At 43.0% G+C, this 21414-nt stretch overlaps 1 protein-coding gene across 10 annotated transcripts in view; it reads left to right on the top strand.

Moving 5' to 3' along the window:
- Positions 1 to 21414, top strand: part of grm8a (glutamate receptor, metabotropic 8a) — a 541588-nt gene that overhangs the window by 187002 nt on the left and 333172 nt on the right. For 3 of the 10 annotated variants that reach the window (XM_070991750.1, XM_070991752.1, XM_070991751.1), the window contains 3 exons: positions 16606 to 16746; positions 16931 to 17036; positions 18669 to 19146. In XM_070991750.1, the coding sequence (XP_070847851.1) occupies positions 16606 to 16746; positions 16931 to 17036; positions 18669 to 18718 (297 nt within the window). In that variant the 3' untranslated portion in view covers positions 18719 to 19146. Of the gene's footprint in view, positions 1 to 16605; positions 16747 to 16930; positions 17041 to 18668; positions 19147 to 21414 lie in introns of those variants that run through there. The other 7 variants (XM_070991757.1, XM_070991756.1, XM_070991755.1 and 4 more) reach the window with 5 other exon arrangements.

Below are 21414 nucleotides of genomic sequence, written 5' to 3' on the forward strand. Positions count from 1 at the left end.
AGAGGAAAGGGGGGGGGGGCAGAGGAGGAGAAACGCAAAGCGAGGGAGGGGTGAGAATCGAAAAGGAAAGTTGCAGCACGAGATAGGGGCATGCAGGGAGATACAGCGAGACATGGAACGAGAATGTGTGAGATAGCTTGAGAAAGAGGGAGAGAGGGATGCTTAGCCATCACCAGCGAGGGGAGTATTGTTTTGAAATAGGTCATGCTACCATGCAGAGGCTGATGGCTCCAAACAGCTTCTGCCGCACCCTGCAGAAATGAGAAAGGTTGTGTGTGTGTGTGCGCATGTGTGCTTCCCTTTGCCTCTCTCTGCTTGTTGTAAAGCCCTAACCACAGGGTACATCCTCTCTCCGGCTCGCTCTCTGCGTCAGCCTCACCACCCCTTCGCCTGACACTATGGACGGGAGACCATCTTTCTTTTTTTATTTCCTGTCTTTCTTTTTTTCCCTCTGTCTCTTTATCTTCATCTCTCTCTCTCTTTCCCCCCGTGAGCCACCTCTTCTGTTCTCCAGATGTCTTAAATATGGTCGGCTTGTTATCTCCTGCCTCCAACAGAGGAAGAATCAACCACCCCGCTGTTACCCACAAACCCACTCACTGCGCGTGTGTCTCCTTTTTCCAGAGCATTTGTGTTTTGGCTGCGTTTGTTCTCGCTTGCACAAAGACACATTTGAGTGTTTTTTGTTCATTAGTTATTCAAATTTAAGGTAAATTTGTTCAAATTTCTGTTCAGGTTTTTGACTGAAGCTGACTGACTGCCTGCCAGGAATTTTATGATGTCATCACCATAAAAAGAAATCCACAAACAAAATCCTCAGTTTGAATAAAGTGATTCATCGGATTAAATAAGTTCTTTTTTTCTTTTATTAAATCAACTTTATTTAATGAATATAGCTTGTCAGTTTCATCAACCTAAATGCTCGTAGGCAGCAGGCTAATCCAATAAAGGCATAAAAAAAATGCCTCCACACTGGCGATTTGTTCGACATCTTTTGACAGTCTTCGCCGTGAAAGCGATAACTTTTTGATGGCGTGCCAAGCGAATGGAGATACAGTGTTACTTTTTTTTAATATTTAGGCTTATGTAATTTACTATGATAATGTTAGAGCCAAAATAGATTTTTGTCATTGTGATTATATAAATGTATGGAAATGTTTGACTGCCGTGAAAACATATCTGAAAGGCCAACATATATTGCATCTCTTTTTCAATAAATTTAGATTTTTTGGGCTTTACTGCAAGTCAGCTACCACTGGAATGGAATATAACAAATAGCATGATACTAATAATCTTACTGTAACCTAATCTTAATCTGCAGCTGTGCAGAACGTTCAAAAGAGCTGCATAGAATTCAGATGTCAATGCTACGAATGAAGCTTCCAGGCTTTGAACTGTTCGACACGGCCCTACTAAAATGCGACATGTTTATGCTAATGTGAGTTCGTCTGTTCCTCGACGTGGACACGCACACCTTGGTCTATGTTTGTGGGTGCAGAGTGAATCAACGAGGTGTGCAGCAGAGTCTAAACCCAGCTTGGGAACTGAATTATGCGGTGTCGTAATGGAAGGACAAAGCTGAGTGTTCTAAACAGTATGAATCCGCCGGTTCAGTCACTGAAGCTGCTATTCATACACATCTATGTCTCTCAAGGCCTCTCTGACACATTCACCGTCTCTCTCACACACACCCTCACACACCATCCAACCTCAGACCAAAGAAAAACCCAAGTGTCCTAACCTCAAAATGCCCCCTTTAAGAAGTGAAGAATGGCAAATGGCTTCACTTTCAGTAACTTTCCCCATTTTTTTCTCTCACCATGATTGTGTTTGGTCCTCAGGAGTGTATAAAGAACACACAATCTATATACCTGTCTCACAAATCCATTTGTACTCACAACACACACATACACGCAATGTCAGGGCTCACTGTACTCAGACAGATTTATAGCTGTGACAGTGGTCCCGGTGGAGAACCAGTGACCGCCCAGATCCTTACCAGGAGTAACCGTGGGTAATCAATCTCCAGTAATCTGAAGAGGCTGGGTGAGAGAGAGGAGAGGAGAGATGGGGAGACAGAATGAAAGCGAACCTCTGAGAGACGGTCAGAACAGTGAGGTAAAAGAGAAAGATGGAGGACGAAAGAAGGAAAGGGAGGCAGCAAGAGAACATACAGTGCAAAAATGCAGCAAAGAAAGAATGAATCAGAGACTGTGGGAGTGCAGAGTGAGAGCGACGTCAACGAGTACTAGCAGACAAAGGAGGGTGGGATTTACACAACCATAAAAAGATGGAGGAAGAGAGGCCAGTGTCAGAGATAGAGGAATGTAAATCAAAGAGGAGGAAGAAGAGGAGGAGGGGTAAAACTGAAACACTGAGAGATACAAACAGAAAAACAGAGGGATGAAGAGGAAGAGGGGGAACAGAGAAAATCGTCTGAGTCATTTCCGAGTCGGACAGATGGCCAACACTGTGGGGTCACGAGCGTTTAAACATCGCAACTGAGCCTGTCACACACAGCCGTCCCAAACACGACGCTACACGAGTGCCTCGGGAAGATCGCATTTCAGGCTTCATAGAAACACTAAGTTTCTTTGCTTGTGCTTCGGCTGGCCGGTGGAGCTTGTGTCAGTGTCTCAAACATCTATAAAACCTGCTAAACAGCATTGGCTTAAACAGTGTTTGCATTCAGCCTCTGAATGTCTGTAGCTTGTTTTTAAGAGCCTGCATAATAATAATAGTCAATAATGTGCAAAAACCTCTCTGGATGAATAGTTGTAGTATAGCAGTCATTCAGTTAAACCACCGCTAATAGTAGAATACCCAAATGCTGCCTGCGAACTGTGTAGCATCACAGCTTGCTCTTTACCTGAGCAATGGCTGTTGTGTTGGTGAAACGTTAGCGAGTGGTGTGGAGTTGCTCGACTGCAGTCAGCTCCGACTGTCAGTAAGAATTTATGCGAACTGACGGGGCAAATTGCCCTGAATTAAACATGTCAGGTTGCGTGTTGTCTCCCAGGCAGAGTGCCGCTCCCAAAGCAGGAAAGATGTGATGATTTGCAAAAATGTGCCATCATTCTTCCACTTTAACCGTTTTGTGGGGAAATGCGGGGAAATGGCAGAAAATCGCATAATGCTGTTGGAAATAATGTCGAGGTTGGTTGAATTTGCGTTACAGCAATTACACAGGGTGGCTCATGCTCTCGACGAAGCCTCTTGAGGTAAATTGAGATATTGAGCAATAAAGTGTGAATAAAATTGATTTTGACCAACTGAAAACTGCCTTCAAAAGTCAAACTTTCTTGGTTTGAGTTTAAATGAAAAAAATATTAGAGCCTTGTTTTACAGTCAAGGTAACATACCGGGGAAAATTCTGATATTCCCAGCTGTAAGCTCATCGTTGGTACATTAGCAGAGCGCAGGGATCAACAGAACACGTACAGACAGCAGATGAAGCCTGGCCAATGTTCCTTCCCTCTGCTGGATTTAGACATCATGTCGTCTTTATTCTGACAGAATTTACCAATCCTTGGGGTGATTATCTTTAACAAGGCTGTGTGGAGGGGTGGGGGAAAAAAAAAAAGACCTTTTCATTCATTTTTGAAGGAGTAGGTTTTGCAATCTTTTGCAGGGTTCTGGTGGGATTTGGTCGTTTGGCTGAAAATGGGGAGAGACAGACAGCGAGTGTCAGATCCTGACATCAAGCAGCGAGACGTTGAAGGATGGGGGGGACGCCCAAGGGGGGACCTCACACAGAGACACTCGCAGTCACACACACATGCATGCACACACACACAAAAACTCTTCTCAAGGGAACAATAGAGACAGGAAAAGAACAGTATGGATCCAAACTTCTGCATGAAATTCCCTTTCAGCGCCTGATGCAACAGTCATCTCCATCACCCTTACATCTCTGTTACTACACTGCAATAACAAAATCACATATGCTGTTGTATGTTCTGTTTATTTCCCACCTCCACCGTAGCTGTCATTTCGTCATCCGTGCATGTGTCAGCCTGGAGAGAGAGTGCATGACAAAGCAAAAAAAAAAAATCATTAATACATAATACAAAGCTTCAGCGCAGGCACTGCAGCTGATTACCTCGTCATTTTGGCTTGTCTTTTTTGATGCCTATTAGCTTTTCACAATGTAAGGTTTGAAATTCTGAGTTGTTTTTGGTTTATGAATGGAACAAGTTGTAAAGTAAACGAAGCAAATGTGCAATATTTTAAGGAAATTATGTTGTATTAATTAACCCACGAGGACGATAATTTAGGAAACACATTGGAAAATTGATTAATGAAGCCACTGTAGTTTCCCCCGATTTAATTAAGTGCCGTGCTGCTGATCCCAAGAGAAATTCAAAGTTTGTAGCCTCTCAAGCTGTTGCTGTGCACATGCGATAACCTGGCAACCAGTTGCTGGCACTGGTAAGGAAATACTTGGCTTTGAGATACTGGAGCTCTGTCAGACTGAAAGCATTCAGTTCTGAACCAGGAATAAAGAGTCCGGTCAACAAAGCGTTGCGGTGTAGTGCCACGAAGTTCTTATTCGAGCCGGTGCTTCCAAATGAATTGAACTTTAATGTCGTCCCGCATTAAGAGTTAAGCCACTGGAACAAAGGCCGCACTATTAGCAGTTTGTATGTGAGTGTGTGAGAGACTTTATGTGAGTGCACATACACAAGTTTTGAATAACTTTTAATTAAATCATAAGTGTATACTAATGTATACACCAGTGCGTCTATCAGAGTAGCAGGTGCATCAGTGTGTGTGTACTGTAACTGGATGCTTGAGAAGCACTAACTAACCACAACAAAGACACATGATGTCAGCTTGTTGTGTTCACTGTTTTCCTCTATCTTACTCCTCCATGCAAATAGAATCACTATAGCAGCAAACCTAACTTGGTAGCTGTCTGAGCTTCACTGCAGAGCACAGTGAACATTGACTGCTCTGCTGCAGCAACTCTAGAAAGAACAAAAAAAAATAAAAAATAAATAAATAAATATCGCAAAGCTTTCGCTCTTGCCACAAGCGACTCATGAAATCTACGTGGAATCACATGCCAGGGGAGGAGGACGGGCGACGTTACCTTCAAATTCATTTTCAAAACAGTGTTGAATTCAGAGGAGTTGGCGGACTGAAAAAAAAAAAAAAAAACAGAATTAAAAGAAGAGAGAAGAAGAAGAGAAATTTGAGACGGCTGATGTGTTCCCCTATAAAAATCCATGATTTCATTACCTTGATTTCTTACTCTTGTGTTAGTTTCATCAGAATTGCAAAAGAGGCTGGGGACTATGTAGTGTCGCTCAGTGCTAGCGTGGGGAAGTGTTTTGTGTCATTTGCAGCCCAGTTTCTGTCAAGATTGCACCATGTCAGCAGCAGAAACTTCCCATTTAACACCCGTAACAGAAGAGCAGACGTACAGTTAATCCCGTTCTACATGCTCAAGGTGTGACACATTTTTTCCCTCCAACTTGGACAGCCGTCTGCTGACTGATGATGCTCCATGTAAGTCCTTGCTGGGTATTTTAATTGGTTGAAGCTGTGCACAGTGGGACCACAATCATGTCAGCTGGGAGAGGGAGAGAGAGGAAGTTAATCGCGACGGGGCCACCTTCACGGCGTGCATTACCGTGAAACCTTTATACAGAACTTGTTCGACTTGAGAATACTGGCTAACCTCATGCAGATCTGCAAGTCAATAAGAGCTGATACACAGACGTAACAACAAACACGCCATGCACTCTTTAATGACACACACAGACCGTAGATCAGTATGGATTAGATGGGGGAAAGTATGTCATTAAGCGCTGTTTTGTAGAAGGTAATGAGGCACTTGTGGACAAGAACTGACCACACTTGGGCCCAATTAAGCTGCTCTGACACAAAGTTAAAATGTTACGGTGGAGAATCCTGTGTCACAGATTTTTATTTTTTTAAAGACGCATTTCATCACCGCACCATGATGGAAAAATATTTGCGATGGGCGTTTGAAGAAGTGAAAGTTGAGGATTTAACAAGCTCTGAATAAAGCGCGTGTTGAGACTAAGAAAGCTACAAAAGTAAGTTTTGCGTGCATGAGGGGAAAAAACCAAAACACCTACTGCTCTCAGTAATTTTGGAGCACAAAATGGGTTTCCAAATCATACCCTTCACGATGTCCACGGCTGGTGGTTGGAATGGAACACTAAACTGTAATTGGTGCAACTTTTGTCAAGTTGCTGCATTCCACTGTGGCCGTGAACTGTTGGTTTTGGAGTTATTTTAAGACGCAAACTGTGAACATGTTTCTTCACTGCCCACTTTTCGTTTGATTGGACATGTTTTTAAAGCAGCTAGATTCAGCGCAAAGAAAATTCACTTAGCAGCGTGATATCTTGAACTGAAATATTGACAGAAGTACTGTTTTTAATGTTAATACATTTCCTTCAGTGACTTTTTTCTGGGGCTGCACGGTGGCGCAGCAGGTAGTGCGCGTGCCTCACAGCAAGAAGGTTGCCGGTTCGATCCCCGGGTCAGGCAGGGCCTTTCTGTGTGAAGTTTGCATGTTCCTCCCGTGCATGCGTGGGTTCTCTCCGGGTACCCCGGCTTCCTCCCACAGACCAAAAACATGCTCATTAGGTTAATTGATGACTCTAAATTGTCCGTAGGTGTGAGTGTGAGCGTGAATGGTTGTTTGTCCTTGTATGTGGCCCTGCAATCGGCTGGCGACCGGCTCAGGGTGTACCCTGCCTCTCGCCCATTGTAGCTGGGATAGGCTCCAACCCCCCGCAACCCCGAAAGGGATAGGCGGTATAGATAATGGATGGATGGATGGACTTTTTTCTGGATGATAAAACTGATGGTTGCATTTCCTTTTTTGTTGTGGAGCCAAAAAAATCATCTCAGTATTTCAACATGAAAAATTGCAAAACTATGATGCTGATGTGACTAAATTCAAAGACCTCACTTCTTAGCAGTCTGTTGGTGTCTCTTATAATGTATAGCTGTATTCCTAAGCAGCTCACTTCTGTGGAGATCAGTGAGGGCAGATGCATTTTCCCAGCCATTGAACACTGTGTGAACGCCCCCGCTGATGTAAAGGATGTCACAGGGTAACACTACAGGAACTTTTACAGAGCCTTTAGGGGGCCTGACATATTTTTGAATGCCATCAAAACATGTTTACGCCATGAAACATTCATGTCCAATGCAAGACATTCTCTGCATTTCATTTCTTTTTAGATCATGTAATGATGGATGCATTCAATCTGGACATTTGTGTTCAGATTTTACCTTTTTATCTGTAATCTAAGTTTGTCTGATACAGTAAAGTTTATTTGCCACATATTGCTCAGTGGGACTGCTGGCCTCAGTGTTTGTGTTCTGCTGGGTAAAATACAACAGGGGGCCCATGAGCAATCGATACAAGTTTAAAAGATGAAGTGCAGCAAGACACTGGAGGCAAGACAGTTAACAGAAGTTAACTGAATATGCTGCTTGTATGGGTGTTTAACACATGCTCTGTAAAATGCCACATTCCCAAATGAGCCTTTAGTGACGAACTGAATTGAAAATGAAGACTTTAGAGAATACTGAGGAAGTTAGAAATATAAAGAAGGCAGATACATTTCTAAGTAGAGTGGTAAAAAGTGAAATCAAAGCGTTTGGGAGTCGTGTTAAGCATTGGTTTATTCACTGGGAGACTAGTGAAAGAAGACAAAACACGATGAAAGAACTGCAGACTCGAGCTGCAGAGAGTAGATGGTAGAAGGTGCATCAATCAAGCACATCAAGAGCTCTGCAGAAAACTGGCCTATGGGAGTGTGGCTGCGCACGCACCATTACCTGATGGCTACATTCCACCATGCACGGCTGTGGCACGGCTGCCTGAGCTGATCCTGGCCATTCCAGACAATGCTTATGATTTGCTCAGTCTCATTTATTCCGTATCAATATACTCAAATATCCATCAAATGCAACTCAGATTTAAGTTCAGCACAAGCCTGCTGACAGTGAGCCTCCCCGACGTGCATCAGAACTCGAACATGAAACGTCTATGCAAATGTGCAATATTACAAACAAACTGGGAAAAATACCACTGCTAATTGAACTTTTGGAGGTGGTCACCCCTGCGGCTCGCTGCTGCTATCTAACGTTAAAGTCTGGATCCTATTCTCCCCTGTTTCTGCTGCTGTGGAGACCAGCTTCCCCGGCAGGGCCTGTTAAAGTTTTACCCGAAAGTCCAACCGGACCAAATTAACATTTAAGAAGGCACGAAGATGGTCTGGTTCGAGGGAGGAAACCCGGCTGGTGACGGATCACAAAGAGGGGAAAACGAGCACCTCCACAGCCTGGCCACACACACACACACACACACACACACACACACACACACACACACACACACACACACACAGAGTGAGGGAGAAGTGGACTGCATTACAAAAAAGCAAAAACTTTTCTCCTGAGACAGAAACACGCCCTGAAAGCATGCTCCAGAAATACTGAAGGAAAAGCAGAAGCCGTGGCTCGCTGTGAGAGAAAGTCTCTCCGGTAAATGGAGGCTTCATCAGCAGCCGCCGACCGTAGGTAAACAAACTGGGTCAGACGGTGCAGGCCCACCGGCGCCTTTTAAGAATGTGGCCACACACAACATGCAGCGCCTGCTTACCTGTCTGTGCTACACCCAAACGGACCAACTTCATACTAACATGACAAACTCAGTTTGAGCCTCAGAAATCCAGTTTAACTCCGGTGCTCGATCACAATGTGCTAGCTGGCTAACACTGACAAGCTAATGTTGACGCTAGCATTAGCTGCCAGTAGTGTTGTTTTTGGCAGCCTGTTTTAATTTTAGTCTTAGTCTAGTCTTTGTGTCAAGCTGTCATTTTAGTTTTTATTAGTTTTAGTCACATTCATACTCTTTTTAGTCAAGTTTCAGTTGACTAAAAGTCTGAGCATTTTAGTCTTATTTTAGTCAGAATTATCCGTGACTATTTTTGTCTAGTTTTAGTCGACGAAAACTGATGACATTTTAGTCTAGTTTTAGTCAATGAAAATTGTATTTTAGTATATAGTACCTAGTAGTATAGACGAAACCAAAATTTTCTTTAAGTCAAACCCATTTCACAATTTAAACAAGGTTGTCTTATTATTATAATACTGTTACCTTATAGACTCAAGGATACATCCATTCCAGACACGGAAGACGCTCTGATTTGAATTTACAACATATTAATTTTACCTTGCAAAGCCGGCTGGCCGGCCATTGATCCCGTTCTCTGTGTCAGCTGTCTGTCATTAGCACTAACCTACCGCAGCTGCATCTTCTAAATAATGCCGCGAGTGTGAACTAATGCCGTGATGTCGCTGCAACTGCGCAGTGCGGCCTGACGCAGCCCCTGAAGTGAGACACAGGAAACAGAAATACTGCAAAATAATAATCAACAAATAGTCAACGAAAATGAAGAGACATTTTAGCAGAGTTTTTATTTTATAAACCACATTTATTCTCGTTTTTATTCGTCAACAATATTGCATTATATATTTAATTATAGTTATCGTCACATGACCAGCATTTACATTGCCTCGTTTTCATCACGTGATAAAGGTTCGTTGACGACGATATTTAGTCATAATTTCCGTTTTGACCTTTTCAATTTTCACTAGCTGCCAGCAGAAACCGAGATCTTGAAACTGATTAGCTCGACTAAACCTAAGTCAAACCCGCACCTCTGTATTACCCAACTAAGGATCTAGTCTTTTTCAGAATATTTGAAAATGGAAAATGTTGCGTGAAATTGTCTTTTATTTGTTCACTGTTGTATTTAAACTTTGATCCTAAAACTGACTGAAAACAAATCAGAAAATTAAAAAAGAAAGAGTGTCCTTGTCCTTCATATTCAGACGTGATAAAAACTGGGTCACGCTCCTATTTTTTCAACAAATAAATAAAAATAAAATGTTTTCAACCTCCCATGGCTCAGGTGATTAAATAGATGAGTGGTCCCATGCATCAGGTACACAGAGACAAACACGCACATACACACACGGTAGGTTTTGACACTAAATGGCAGTCTGAACTTAGTTTAGGACCCTCGGGCAGCCTATAAAGTCACCTCGCTCGTGAAATGGTTCGTTTAGGACGGAAACCAATCAAGGACACCTAAACTCATTATCAGTGCACAGTTGGTAGCCTGTTAAATAAGTAGAGCTTGAGATGAAAAAAAAAAAATAATGGGGTAGACAAACAGAAAGGCTAAAAGATAAAATCAGAAAAAGTTTCAAAAGACTAAGAGGCACTTACAGAGAGGGATTTATAAACAAGGAGGAGTGAGTGGCCAGAGATGAGGGACGACGAGGGAAGACGATTGAAAGATACAAGATCTTAGCCGTGCAGAATTCTTTCTCACTCCCGCATTTTTCTTATTCCCAATCTCTTGTTCTCTCTGACTGTTTGCTGGCTCGGTACATGAAACAAAGCTGCCCATAGTCATTTCTTCTAAATGAGAGCTGAGAGACAAAAAAAAAAAGAGATCAGAGTGACGTCTGGCGGGAGATCTCAGCCACTCCGCGACAGCAGAGGGTTGAACACGAGTTCAGATCCATGCAAGGCGCAGCGTTTCAGTGCAACAGTGTCCAAGTGGCAGATGCTCTCCCACTGTGAAACTTCTCTCTGACTTTAGCTCAAATCTACCAGCTTTCCCCAGTCAATCCCAGTTTATGAAAATGGGATTTTGCCATCTTTCTGCCATATAAGACAAGCTACTTTTGCAGGAATGTTACATTTGTTGTTATGGAGAAGCTAACTAAGCTAACTGATGACCGCAGCAAAATAAGAAGAAAATAACACAATGCACACCACTGCACACCGCCTCACTTCTCTATGAGTCTATACGTTGTTTTTTGGGAAAATCCTGCTCAGCACACCTTTAATTACTCCCTCAGAAAATGCCACACTGTGCACAGCAACGCCAACAAACGATGAGAGGCAGCCGCTCCGCCTCTTGGCGACACACAACAAAAAGCCGGTTGCTGGGTTGAGCGCTCAGTGAAGCTGTGTTAATTTGAACATGTGTGAGCGTCTGTGCGAGTGTCCTGTGGGGAAAACTTTCCATTTCATCAGTGCTGCAGGACTTTGTTCCTCAGTTCAGTCGCTGCACGCCTTCGTCATCGCTGCATCTTTCTCTGTATTTCTTTGTCGCCCTCCACTTCCTGTCAACCGACTGTTGTTCTCCCAAATGTTTTCTTTCTTGTTCCTTGTTCACCTGCTGCCACTCTTACTTCCTCTTGTTTATTCTCTCTCCCACTCGTTCTGTCCCCCCCCCGCTGTTGGCTGTGCTGTCTGTGTTGCAGGCCAGGGCTCTTTGATTTCACCCCCTTTTTCTCACTCTGTGGCACATATGAAAGAAGTTGCAATAAATCAGAGAAGCAACATAAGGACTTAAAATGTTTGGTGTCTTGGTTCATCAAGCATGAGAGAACTGTAGAGATGTGTGTGTGTGTGTGTGTGTGTGTGTGTGTGTGTGTGTGTGTGTGTGTGTGTGTGTGTGTTTCTTTCTTTCTCCCTGTGCATTGTGATTCATAAATATATGTGAGGCCATGCAGTGATTCAGACTCCTTCAGGTGTGTTCGTCTGACTTCCTGCAACCTGCTTTTGAAAGCAGCGATTAAAGCGCTAGCAACATTTTATTTGGAGAGCTCACATGATGTGCAGAAAAAAAAACTGTGTGTTTTAGGTCTGGCGGCACCGTGGCGCAACAGGTAGTGCGTGTGCCTCACAGGAAGAAAGTCGGTGGTTTGATCCTCGGGTTGGGCGGGGCCTTTCTGTGTGAAGTTTGCATGTTCTTCCTGTGCATGCGTGGGTTCTCTTCCACAAACCAAAAACATGCTCATTAGGTTAACTCTAAATTGTCCTTGTGAGTGTGAGCATGAATGGTTGTCTGTCTCTATATGTTGCCCTGCAATCGACTGGCGACCGGTCTAGGGTGTACCCCGCCTCCCGCCCGTTGACATCTGGGATAGGCTCCAGCCCCCTGCAACCCCGAAAAGGGATAGTCAGTATAGAAAACAAATGGATAGATGGATGTTTTAGGTCCTAATATGTACGTGTCATATGTCTCCCTTGCATGTGTATCAGTGGGTGGAAATTGTGCCTTATTTAGTTAATTTGCTCGTGATGCACTGTTCAAACGCTGTATCTATAGTACCGCCAAGCCAACTCAGAAGAGCCGTCAACATTAGCTGTCATAGCTCAGCTGTCTGCCGTGAAGTGAAGACTGCTCCCACTATACTTACTGTAACTCACTAATGGGCGGCCTAGCTATCAAGCTGCCTGTCTCTCGGGATCAGCCACTTCTCCCGGGAATTACATTCTCATACAGCTATTCAGCGACTTACATGAAATGGCAATGTTCGCTGCCAGATAAGATTGCGCTCGTGTGGCCCTGTGGATAAAAAAAAAAAAGTATTTGGCTTCAGGCTTACAAGTCCGACATTTTCTGTGCTGCTGCGTCTACAAAAGCGACCTCTCATTTCCACCTCCACCTGCATCAGGAGACCACACTCCACTCCTTCGCTCCATCTCTGGTGTCCTGCTTAATATCAAACAGCAGCATTAGTGATTGTTTCGGGGGACGGTTGTTTGGATTGGGCATTCTGTAGCTCAGAGGTGATGAGGAATTGAGCAGCCAAAGAGCTGCAACACACGTGACGACTGATGAAGCTGCATCGCGTCTCAAGCTCCAACCGACAACCTTTGTCATCACTGCGATGCAGCATGTTGAGAACACAATGGAATCTGAGCAGCGTTATTTTTTGGCAAATATTTTCAATATCAGCTGGTTTACCAGACAAATAACACCGATGTCTGCGGTTAAAAGTAGTGGTACTCATCACTGTGATAAAATCTGTGTTTCACAACAGTGGAGCTATCCTTTCAAGCGCTAATTGAGAAATAACAAGGTGTCCAGCAGACAGAGATCCCGCGTTGACCACTTCTTAAAATGAGTACCCCTGAGAGGACAATAAGATCTCTTCTGTGTAATCAGCACAACACTGCTAATTCAATTCAGGCAATGTTACTCACTGATGCTGACCAACAATTTAGCTAAAGCATCACTTTCTTGAACCTTAAGACTCAAAGTAAGCGCTACACCAAGCTGAGCATCTGCCCACAGAACCTAGCATATGTCTTTCTCCTCTTTCTATTTTTTCCAGTCCTCTTCCTCTCTTCCCTCTGTTCTCCCCAGGTGTTAAAAGCACATCAGCCTTCACTCTGCCCCTCTGTTCCTCTTTCTAAATCTCTGCCTATCACGGACCAGAGAGGCTCCCTCTGTAAATGTTTTAAACCTTAAGGGAGCACATTGTATGCAGCCATCCGGAGCTAATCGTCTACTTTCCGAGGGTGACTTTTGGGATAATAGAGCGCTCTTCCAACACACACATTTCTAGCCATTATCAGCTGTGGACAGCAGGGTGGAGGAGGACAGTTTCAGTCTTCAGTACGTGCATGCGTCTTTGTGTAAATAACAGCTGGAAGCCACAACTTTGGACCAAAGGCTAGATGTAATGGAAGTGGCTATCAGCAGACTCGCTGCTGTTTTGATAAGAGCAAGTTCACTGCTTAAGGGGATTTCTGCTTTCCTGTCATTTTTGCTTTAATTCAAAGTTTTTCTTTCAACAAGTTATTCCATTTTCACTCTTTTCCCCATCGAATCTCTGATCTTTTCTCTCTATCTCAGTTTCATTCCCATCTGTCTCCTGCTGAAACCGCTCTGGCTCTTCCTCTTTGATGCAGCCACTCAATTGAGTGCAACTGAACAATATGGCAAAGTATAACTGAATCCACAAATTCTGCCCTCCATCTTTCCCTCACGATCTTTCTCCCTCTTGCTTGATTCGTGATCTGTCAAACAACTGCAGAACTCAGTCCTGTGGTAGTGCTTTGTGGGCGTGTATCTGTGTTTGTGTTTGACCTTGTGGTTGAGGTGAAACTCAGCCAATGAGAGTTTAAGCTGCTATCAGAGCTTGTAGGGGAGCTGCAGTCAGAGCTCTTAAACGCCGGCTGACCCACAGTTGGTCATCCAGAAAAACAAAAGTAAAGCGTTTCCATGCAAAGTGTATGCACACTGTCTGCACTGCTCTGAGTGTATGTTCAAATGAAAGGCCAATATTTAGTACATTTGACACACTTACATACTTTTTTTTTTTTTTAGTTTTTTTGGTTTCATGCATTTGTCTGTGTGCGTCTGTGTGTGTGTGTGTGTGTTAGTGTGTGTGTGTGTCACTTTGCCTCCAGTTTATTGGCTGTGCGCTCCCCTTTCCTTTGGCTACTGTCAATGTTATCAACTTACGCCTTCAGGCAGGTGTGTGTGCGTGCGCCTCTTCCTCTACATTTGCGAGGACCGAGTTTGAAACCTAGAGAATGATGACAGTTTGGCTTCTTCAAAATCCCGTTTGAGGGTTAAGAGTTGGGTTGAGGCAGGGCAACTTTATTTGTACAGCACATTTCATCCACAGAGAAGGATAAATGTGTGTATGCCCACCATCACACAGTCGGCTAACCATGTAAGGAGTCGGTGTTTTCATCTATTAAAGTATTAGTTAATTAGATTTCTCGTGCTTTTGTTGAGTTCTTAAATCCTATTTTACAATGAGCGCCTTTTGAGGTCAGGTTCAGGAGGTCTGGTCAGCTTTTTCTGGGAAGTTTGCACCTTTTACCAAAGGACGTGTTTCTGCGGATGTATTCGTACTGCATTTGGAGAATATAAAGCTATTATTTTCTAACCTGCTTAAACACAGTCCCAACAAGGTGGCTCGGCGGTGTAACTTCAGACTGAGAATCCCGAGGTCATGTCCTCTTTAGTTTTTAAAATGTCCATTTCCAATTTCTCACAAATGGTCAAATGTTTTCTCAAACTGAAACCTCTTCTAGAGGCATATTTGCAGCCGACAATGAATTCTGAAATGAATGACGAAATGAGAGAGTGAAAATTGAGCACACCCTGCCTGATTGTCTTGGTCTTATTATTTATTCCATCCGCAATGCCAACACCGGTCATCATAGCTGCACTTATCCAGGTGATATTTAATCTGCGCATGTATACATGTATGTATATGTAGGTATCCCATGTCTTTTCTATGTTGTTAAGTAGCCCTTTGTATATAATATTAAGGGACTTAGTCCTTATTCTAAGCAGGGCTGTATGTACTATGGGACTGTCCAGAAACTGTTCTAGGTCATGAATGAAGATGAAGTCAGCAGTGGATCCAACATTATCCAAAGTAAAACTGCAGCACTTGTGTGATTTTTTTCAAAGCTGGCTGTCTGAGGTGTGAAGTCGCTGCGGAGTTAACAGTACAGCTCTGCTCTCTCTCTCTCTCTCTGCTTCCTCCTTCTTGTCAGGCTGTAGTTACCAGCGTCGTCTCAATCAGTGTGCCTGTGCACTTTTTGACAGTGCAGTCGGCCACTGTTGTCTTTCTGTTCTCTCGCTCTCTTTCTCACTTCATCAGTGTCTCCACGAGTCACATCCCTCCCCTCTTCTTCTCGCGTGCCCCCCTTCCATAACATTTCTTTTTGTTTTACAACCCCCCTCATGCCTCTCTTTTACCTTCCCTTCCAGGTTTCGTCTTTCCATTTCTACAGTTCTTTCCCATATTTCCTTCCCCCTCACCTCTCCCTCCCCTGTCTGTCTCTCTCGATATACTGCAGACAGTGCTCGCCTGATGAGCACCATGTCTTGAGAGCTTGTCAGCTGTGTCAGGTCTGTCCTCCTCCAACTGACTCTCTGAAACCCACTAAGGACCTGAGGACGAGTGCTCAGTCCACTGCAGTGTGTACATGTGTGTCTGCCTGGCTGTCTTCTTGTTTCATTATAACTATCCTATCTTTCTTGGCAGAATCGAAGATGTCTAATACAGTAGTCTAAATTAGTCGGCTGTACATAACAATTTTGACTGTTGTAAGTGTCATCATGTTTGTCCCTCAGTCCACTGTCTGTACCCTTTGACTTGTGTCTGCCATCGAGTCCACTATCCAGGACTGCTTCTGTTTGCCTGTCTATGTTTGACAGTGCAGCTGCAGTCATTCAGTCTCAGAAACGCATGGATCGTTAGAGGGAAGCTGCAGTTCACTAGCAGTTCACTATCTGAAAAATAAAGTTTTCTCTTCCTGTAAGGTCTCCTGTCGACCACACTTCACCCAAACTCTGACAAAAAACACATCTGCAAGACAATTTAGTCAATTTTCTGTCACTATCAGCTCACCTGATGCGGTAAACCACACCCATCTGGTGTTTCAGCCTGCCAAAAAACTGCTCGGAGTCTTTTTAACATTCTGCGACGAGGACAAGCTCGGCAGCACACGGGCAATTAAGCAACTTCATTGGTGCCATCATTTCAAATACCATTTGATCTACCTGCCTGTGTGTCTCTGTGGCTGTCAGCGCACACTCCCTCCACTCTTGTTAGACCATCTTTTACTTCTTGTCTCCCTCCCATCTGTCCTCCTCCTCTTTCCCTCATCAGATGTATTCTGTAGTTGGACGATTACACAGACTATCTCTGACAACTTGAAATGTGATGAATGACTCTGTCTCACTGTCTCCCTCCTCCTAGATGTATATCCAAACTACCACCCTGACCATCTCCCTCAGCCTGTCTGCCTCCGTGTCTCTGGGGATGCTCTACATGCCCAAGGTCTACATCATCCTCTTCCACCCTGAGCAGAACGTTCCCAAACGAAAACGCAGCTTCAAGGTGAGGTGGACTTGAGTACTTTATGTTTCCATCATATTGTCCAAACCTTGATATTTTAATTGATGTTAGATATGATGTATGAAGAAGAAATGAGGATAATGAATCTACATTATTACATAACACCATGCTAATAGTCCTCGTTGCCAATCAGTGGATTTCTGAATGTAAATGCATGGTGATGCAGGCAATCGTGACAGCTGCCACCATGTCGGGAAAACTGACCCAGAAGGGAGGAGACCGGCCCAACGGAGAGGTGAAGACCGAACTGTGTGAGAGCATGGAGACCAACAGTGAGTAAGAGAACACCTAAGTTTTATAATTATACATATAACAAACTATATAAAACTATGTCATCAGAATCAGAATTATATGAGACCGAGCGGACCAACAAGGAGTCAGAAATGTTTGATCATTTCTTTTCAAAAGTCCGAAACTTACATGTGCACTGTGGTATGTGCAGTAATCTATACACTGTCAGTAGTTTGAGCACAGAAGCATTTTATGATTAAAATTAAAAACATATAATATACATGCACAATAACATACATACACGTTCCTGCACAGAGAGGTTGAAACTGAATGCCAGAGAACAGGAAGCACCTTTTATCATGATGCAGCCTAACAGCTGTTCACGTGGGGTTATTTGCATGCCGTGATGGAGAAACACCATACGCCATCGAAAAACAAATGAGCAAAACAAACATTTTCCCTTGTGCAGATTTATGCTTAGATTCACAGTTTGTGTCAAGCTTTTGTTTTGCATTAATCAAGCAAAATTTTAATTCTGATTCGAAAATTAATTTCACGCCTGGCTTTTTTTTTTTTTTTTTTTTTTTAACACGGCAGAACAGCTGCAACAGTGACAGTTTTAAAGACTGTGGTGCGCTTTCTCTCCCAGTGAAGCACCGTTATATGCATTTCAAAGTTAAGCTGGTTGCTTTGTGTCAGCAATCTGCAGGTGAAATGCCAATGAGTGTCTGTGTGTGTGTGTGTGTGTGTGTGTGTGTGTGTGAGAGAGAGAGAGAATGTGCATGATTAGCTGTGTGCTCGCATGGTTTTGCATGAGTCTCCATCAATCTATAAATCCAAGAGGATTTGTGTGTCCTTTAGTGTGTGTGCGCTTCTCTTCATCTGCAAACACATGTATGTCTCAGCACTGCTGTGCATGTGTTTCTCTGCAGTCTGTGAATGCTGTATGCAGGGCTTTAATAGGTTTCAGACCTGTGACGACAAACCATGTTTTCCTGTCAGCACTTTATTAGCATCAGCGAAGGAAGCAGGTCACAGTTCATTCATTTCCCCAGTAGTTAAACCGCTTAGTCATCTCCTCACATGCACAAAGTTCCATACGGCCCAAGCGGCAGTTTATGTATACAACGGTGACAGGCAGAAAACAAGTGCTTCTTTGGTACCTGACATTTTGCTTAAGAGAGCTCTTCAGAAAATATCAATAAAAAGCTTTGGACATTTTTCAAGTCTGCATGCACTCAACGCTCATTTCTTTGGTGTATTTTTTTTCATCAAGGACCTTTTTCCATTATTCCAGCAGTGTGAAGGTAAATCATGAGTGAACGACAGAATAAAAAAAAAAAAGTGTTGTATGAAAGAGTATAACAATGGCGCGGTTAGAGGCCTGTGGTTGCTGCAAAAACATTGACATTTACCATGGAACGCTTGAGGGGACACAAGACATAATGGGCTTGACAAAAAGCCCAAACAACTCAGGTGGACTGTGGACGTGACACTGTTACGTGACCATCTGTAGCAAAATCTGCTCTCAACTGCTCTTTCTTCTTTGTTTCCTTTCCTCCTCCCCTTCCATTCCTCCAATCTGTCTCTTTCATCCTCTTTTCCTTTCCACCCTTTCTTTTTCTTATCCACACACCTTCTGTTCACCTTCCATCCTCCCCGTATTCACGCAGCTTCATCAACTAAGACGACGTATGTCAGCTACAGCAATCATGCCATTTGAAGGGACCACAGAAGAAGAAGAAAGAAGGGATTGGACGGGAGAGGGGAGGGGGGGGCGTGTCGGGGCAGTGGCAAGCGAAAAGAAGGAGCCGCCGTTCTTGGCCGATTGGCCGAAGAACTGGCGGGCGGACGGACAGAGCGCCCAATGGAATCCAAGCATGAGACATTTTGTATTGTTCCGCATCAAACCACAGAGAGGTGGGACCACATAAACAGCCAGTCAGTGTGCCTGCTTTCCCGCTGTTCACAGCTCATTGGTCCTACCATGAACTTAACCTGTTTTAAAAAAGAAAGAAAAAAAAAAAGACACATGAAAAAAGTGACATACCATAGGACGCTGTGGTGGACAGAGTAACTATTAAAACCCACAAAAAACAAAAAAAAAACAAAAAACAAAAAAACATTCTGAAAAGAAAAAAAACTCAGAAATCATGTAGACATTATATCTAAAAGGGCAAAGGTGGGGTTGGGAAAGAGATTTAACAGATTACATTTTAAAAGATATTTAAAAAGAGAAATGTAAGAGAAAATCTATGAGACTCAAACATGTTTGTTGTTATTCTCTACTTGTAAGTATTTTTGTGGTTGTGACGATTTTTTCATTCTTGTCTCACCGTTGTCTGATGGATCGCCCTTGCTTAATGAGATGAGTGTGTTTCCTCCTGCTGTCTTGGCTAACCGGGTTGTAGCCTTGGGTTGTGAACCTGTAAAATGCCATGGTTGAAGCATGCCAGTTTTTATACAAAAATGAGATTTATTTATAATAAAGGAATGTTTTGCAAATGTGTAGATTGGTGGTCGTTTGTACGTTTGTTGTTTTGAGGGCCACCACTTTGCAGATTTTTGCAGGTTTTTTTGGTCCCGTCTGACGTGATCAGAAGGTTAATGAATGGTTGACAGAATGCTTTCATATCAAACTGTCGTCCATTTAAATGTCAGCATTAGGTCACACACAAATCAATACAGTATCTTGCTTATTACATGCAGATGTAGGTATGTAAATGATTAGCAACTCTGCCTTTTGTGTGATTTTCTCATTCTTCTTCCATCATTTTCACTTTGACTTTGACTGAAATATCTCAACAGCTAGCACATGATTACCATGAAAATGTATAGACATTGATGGTCCCCAGAGGCTGAATCCTAATGACTTTCCTTCTAGTTTTCCTCGACTGCTATCACGAGGTTGACATGTGGGGTTTTGACTGAAATGGCTTGACAAATATTGAATGGATTGCCATGAAATTTGTTGCATAAATTCATGTCCCTCTCAGGATGAATTGCAATAACTTTGGTAATCCCCAGACTCCAATACTTTGCTTTATGATTAAATCTTATCAAACTAATGACATTCCTATCAGTACTTTGTGTTTATCCCTTTGGGGAATGGCAAATATAGATCAGGTGGCAAATATACTCGCCAAACAGCATATTAGCATGGTCATTGTGAGCATACCATTTAGCTCAAAGCACCTTTGCCTATGTGGCTGTAGAATTAGTAAACTGTCAGTGTTGTTCTTGGCATTGCAATCAAATCAAAACACAGTAAATCTTTAAATATCAAGGACAGTATACACATGAACTGCTCTGTCAGAACAGAGGATTGTTCCTTTCTCTGCTTCAACAGTTATTGACTCTGATAATTCCCACAATTTAGTGAATTCCTTGGTTACATCCAGGACAAAAGATCTTTCCAAGTTTGATTTTACCATATTACCATTTACCATTTGTAATGGCTTATGTTTTAGTTATTTCCATTCAATGCTCTCATGCCGTCCTCTTCAATGCTCCTCTTCAGCGTAATGATCTCCCTGCAGACAAGAGGTTGATCGGAGAAATCTGTCAGAAAGAAAGCCTGGAGGGAGAGCATGAGAGTGAATGAGAGAGAAGGAGATATTAGAGCAAAATTCCCCTCTCTGTACACTTGGAACAATTCACTGCATGTCCAACCTTCAAAAATACATGAAGGCTAAGAAAGAAAGTCAACAGCATCAGTGAATGCAGTCTTGATGGAGAGGAACAATCGATAATGCTGAAGGCAACGTGAAACGACAAATCGCACCATTTATGGGGAGGAAGGTGTGCACTGCATGTAGGTGTCAGATGAAAAGGTGTAAAATTCCGTGAATGTGCTCTTTTGAATTTGTGGTCTTATTTGGAGTATGTTTGCAGTCTCTTCTGGATGCCATGAAATGCTCCCTTGATGACAAGGTTGACATGTAGACAAAACAGTAAGTATAAACCTACAGGAAAAGGCCCTGTTCCATCAGCATAAAATCACATCTACAGTTTCTGCAGCTGGCATTGTGTGTTTTTTCAACAGCCAAATCCCAAATGTCCTTGAGCAAAACACTAAACTCCTACCTGCTTATTTCCTGGACGCTGCTCAGGAAATATCTGAAGCATGTTTCATAACCCAAACCCCATGAAACTTATTCATAAGCCAAATAATAACTTTTACAGACAGGCTTGTTGCCAACGAACAAGAGTGGTAGTTCTTATGTATATACCATGACAGCTGAGTACTCATGCTTAGTGTGTATGATTTGTAAACATGTAGCATCTTTTTTAATGCTAAAATGCTACGTTAAAATACTAGACTCTTCAGCCGGCTGGGCCTTGACTTTGGCACAGTGGCCAGAAGTGATTAATTCATCCTCAGAGGAACATGAATGTCAAATTTTATGGTAATCCATC

Source organism: Chaetodon trifascialis, chromosome 22 (assembly GCF_039877785.1).
Source record: "Chaetodon trifascialis isolate fChaTrf1 chromosome 22, fChaTrf1.hap1, whole genome shotgun sequence".
NCBI lineage: Eukaryota > Metazoa > Chordata > Actinopteri > Chaetodontiformes > Chaetodontidae > Chaetodon > Chaetodon trifascialis.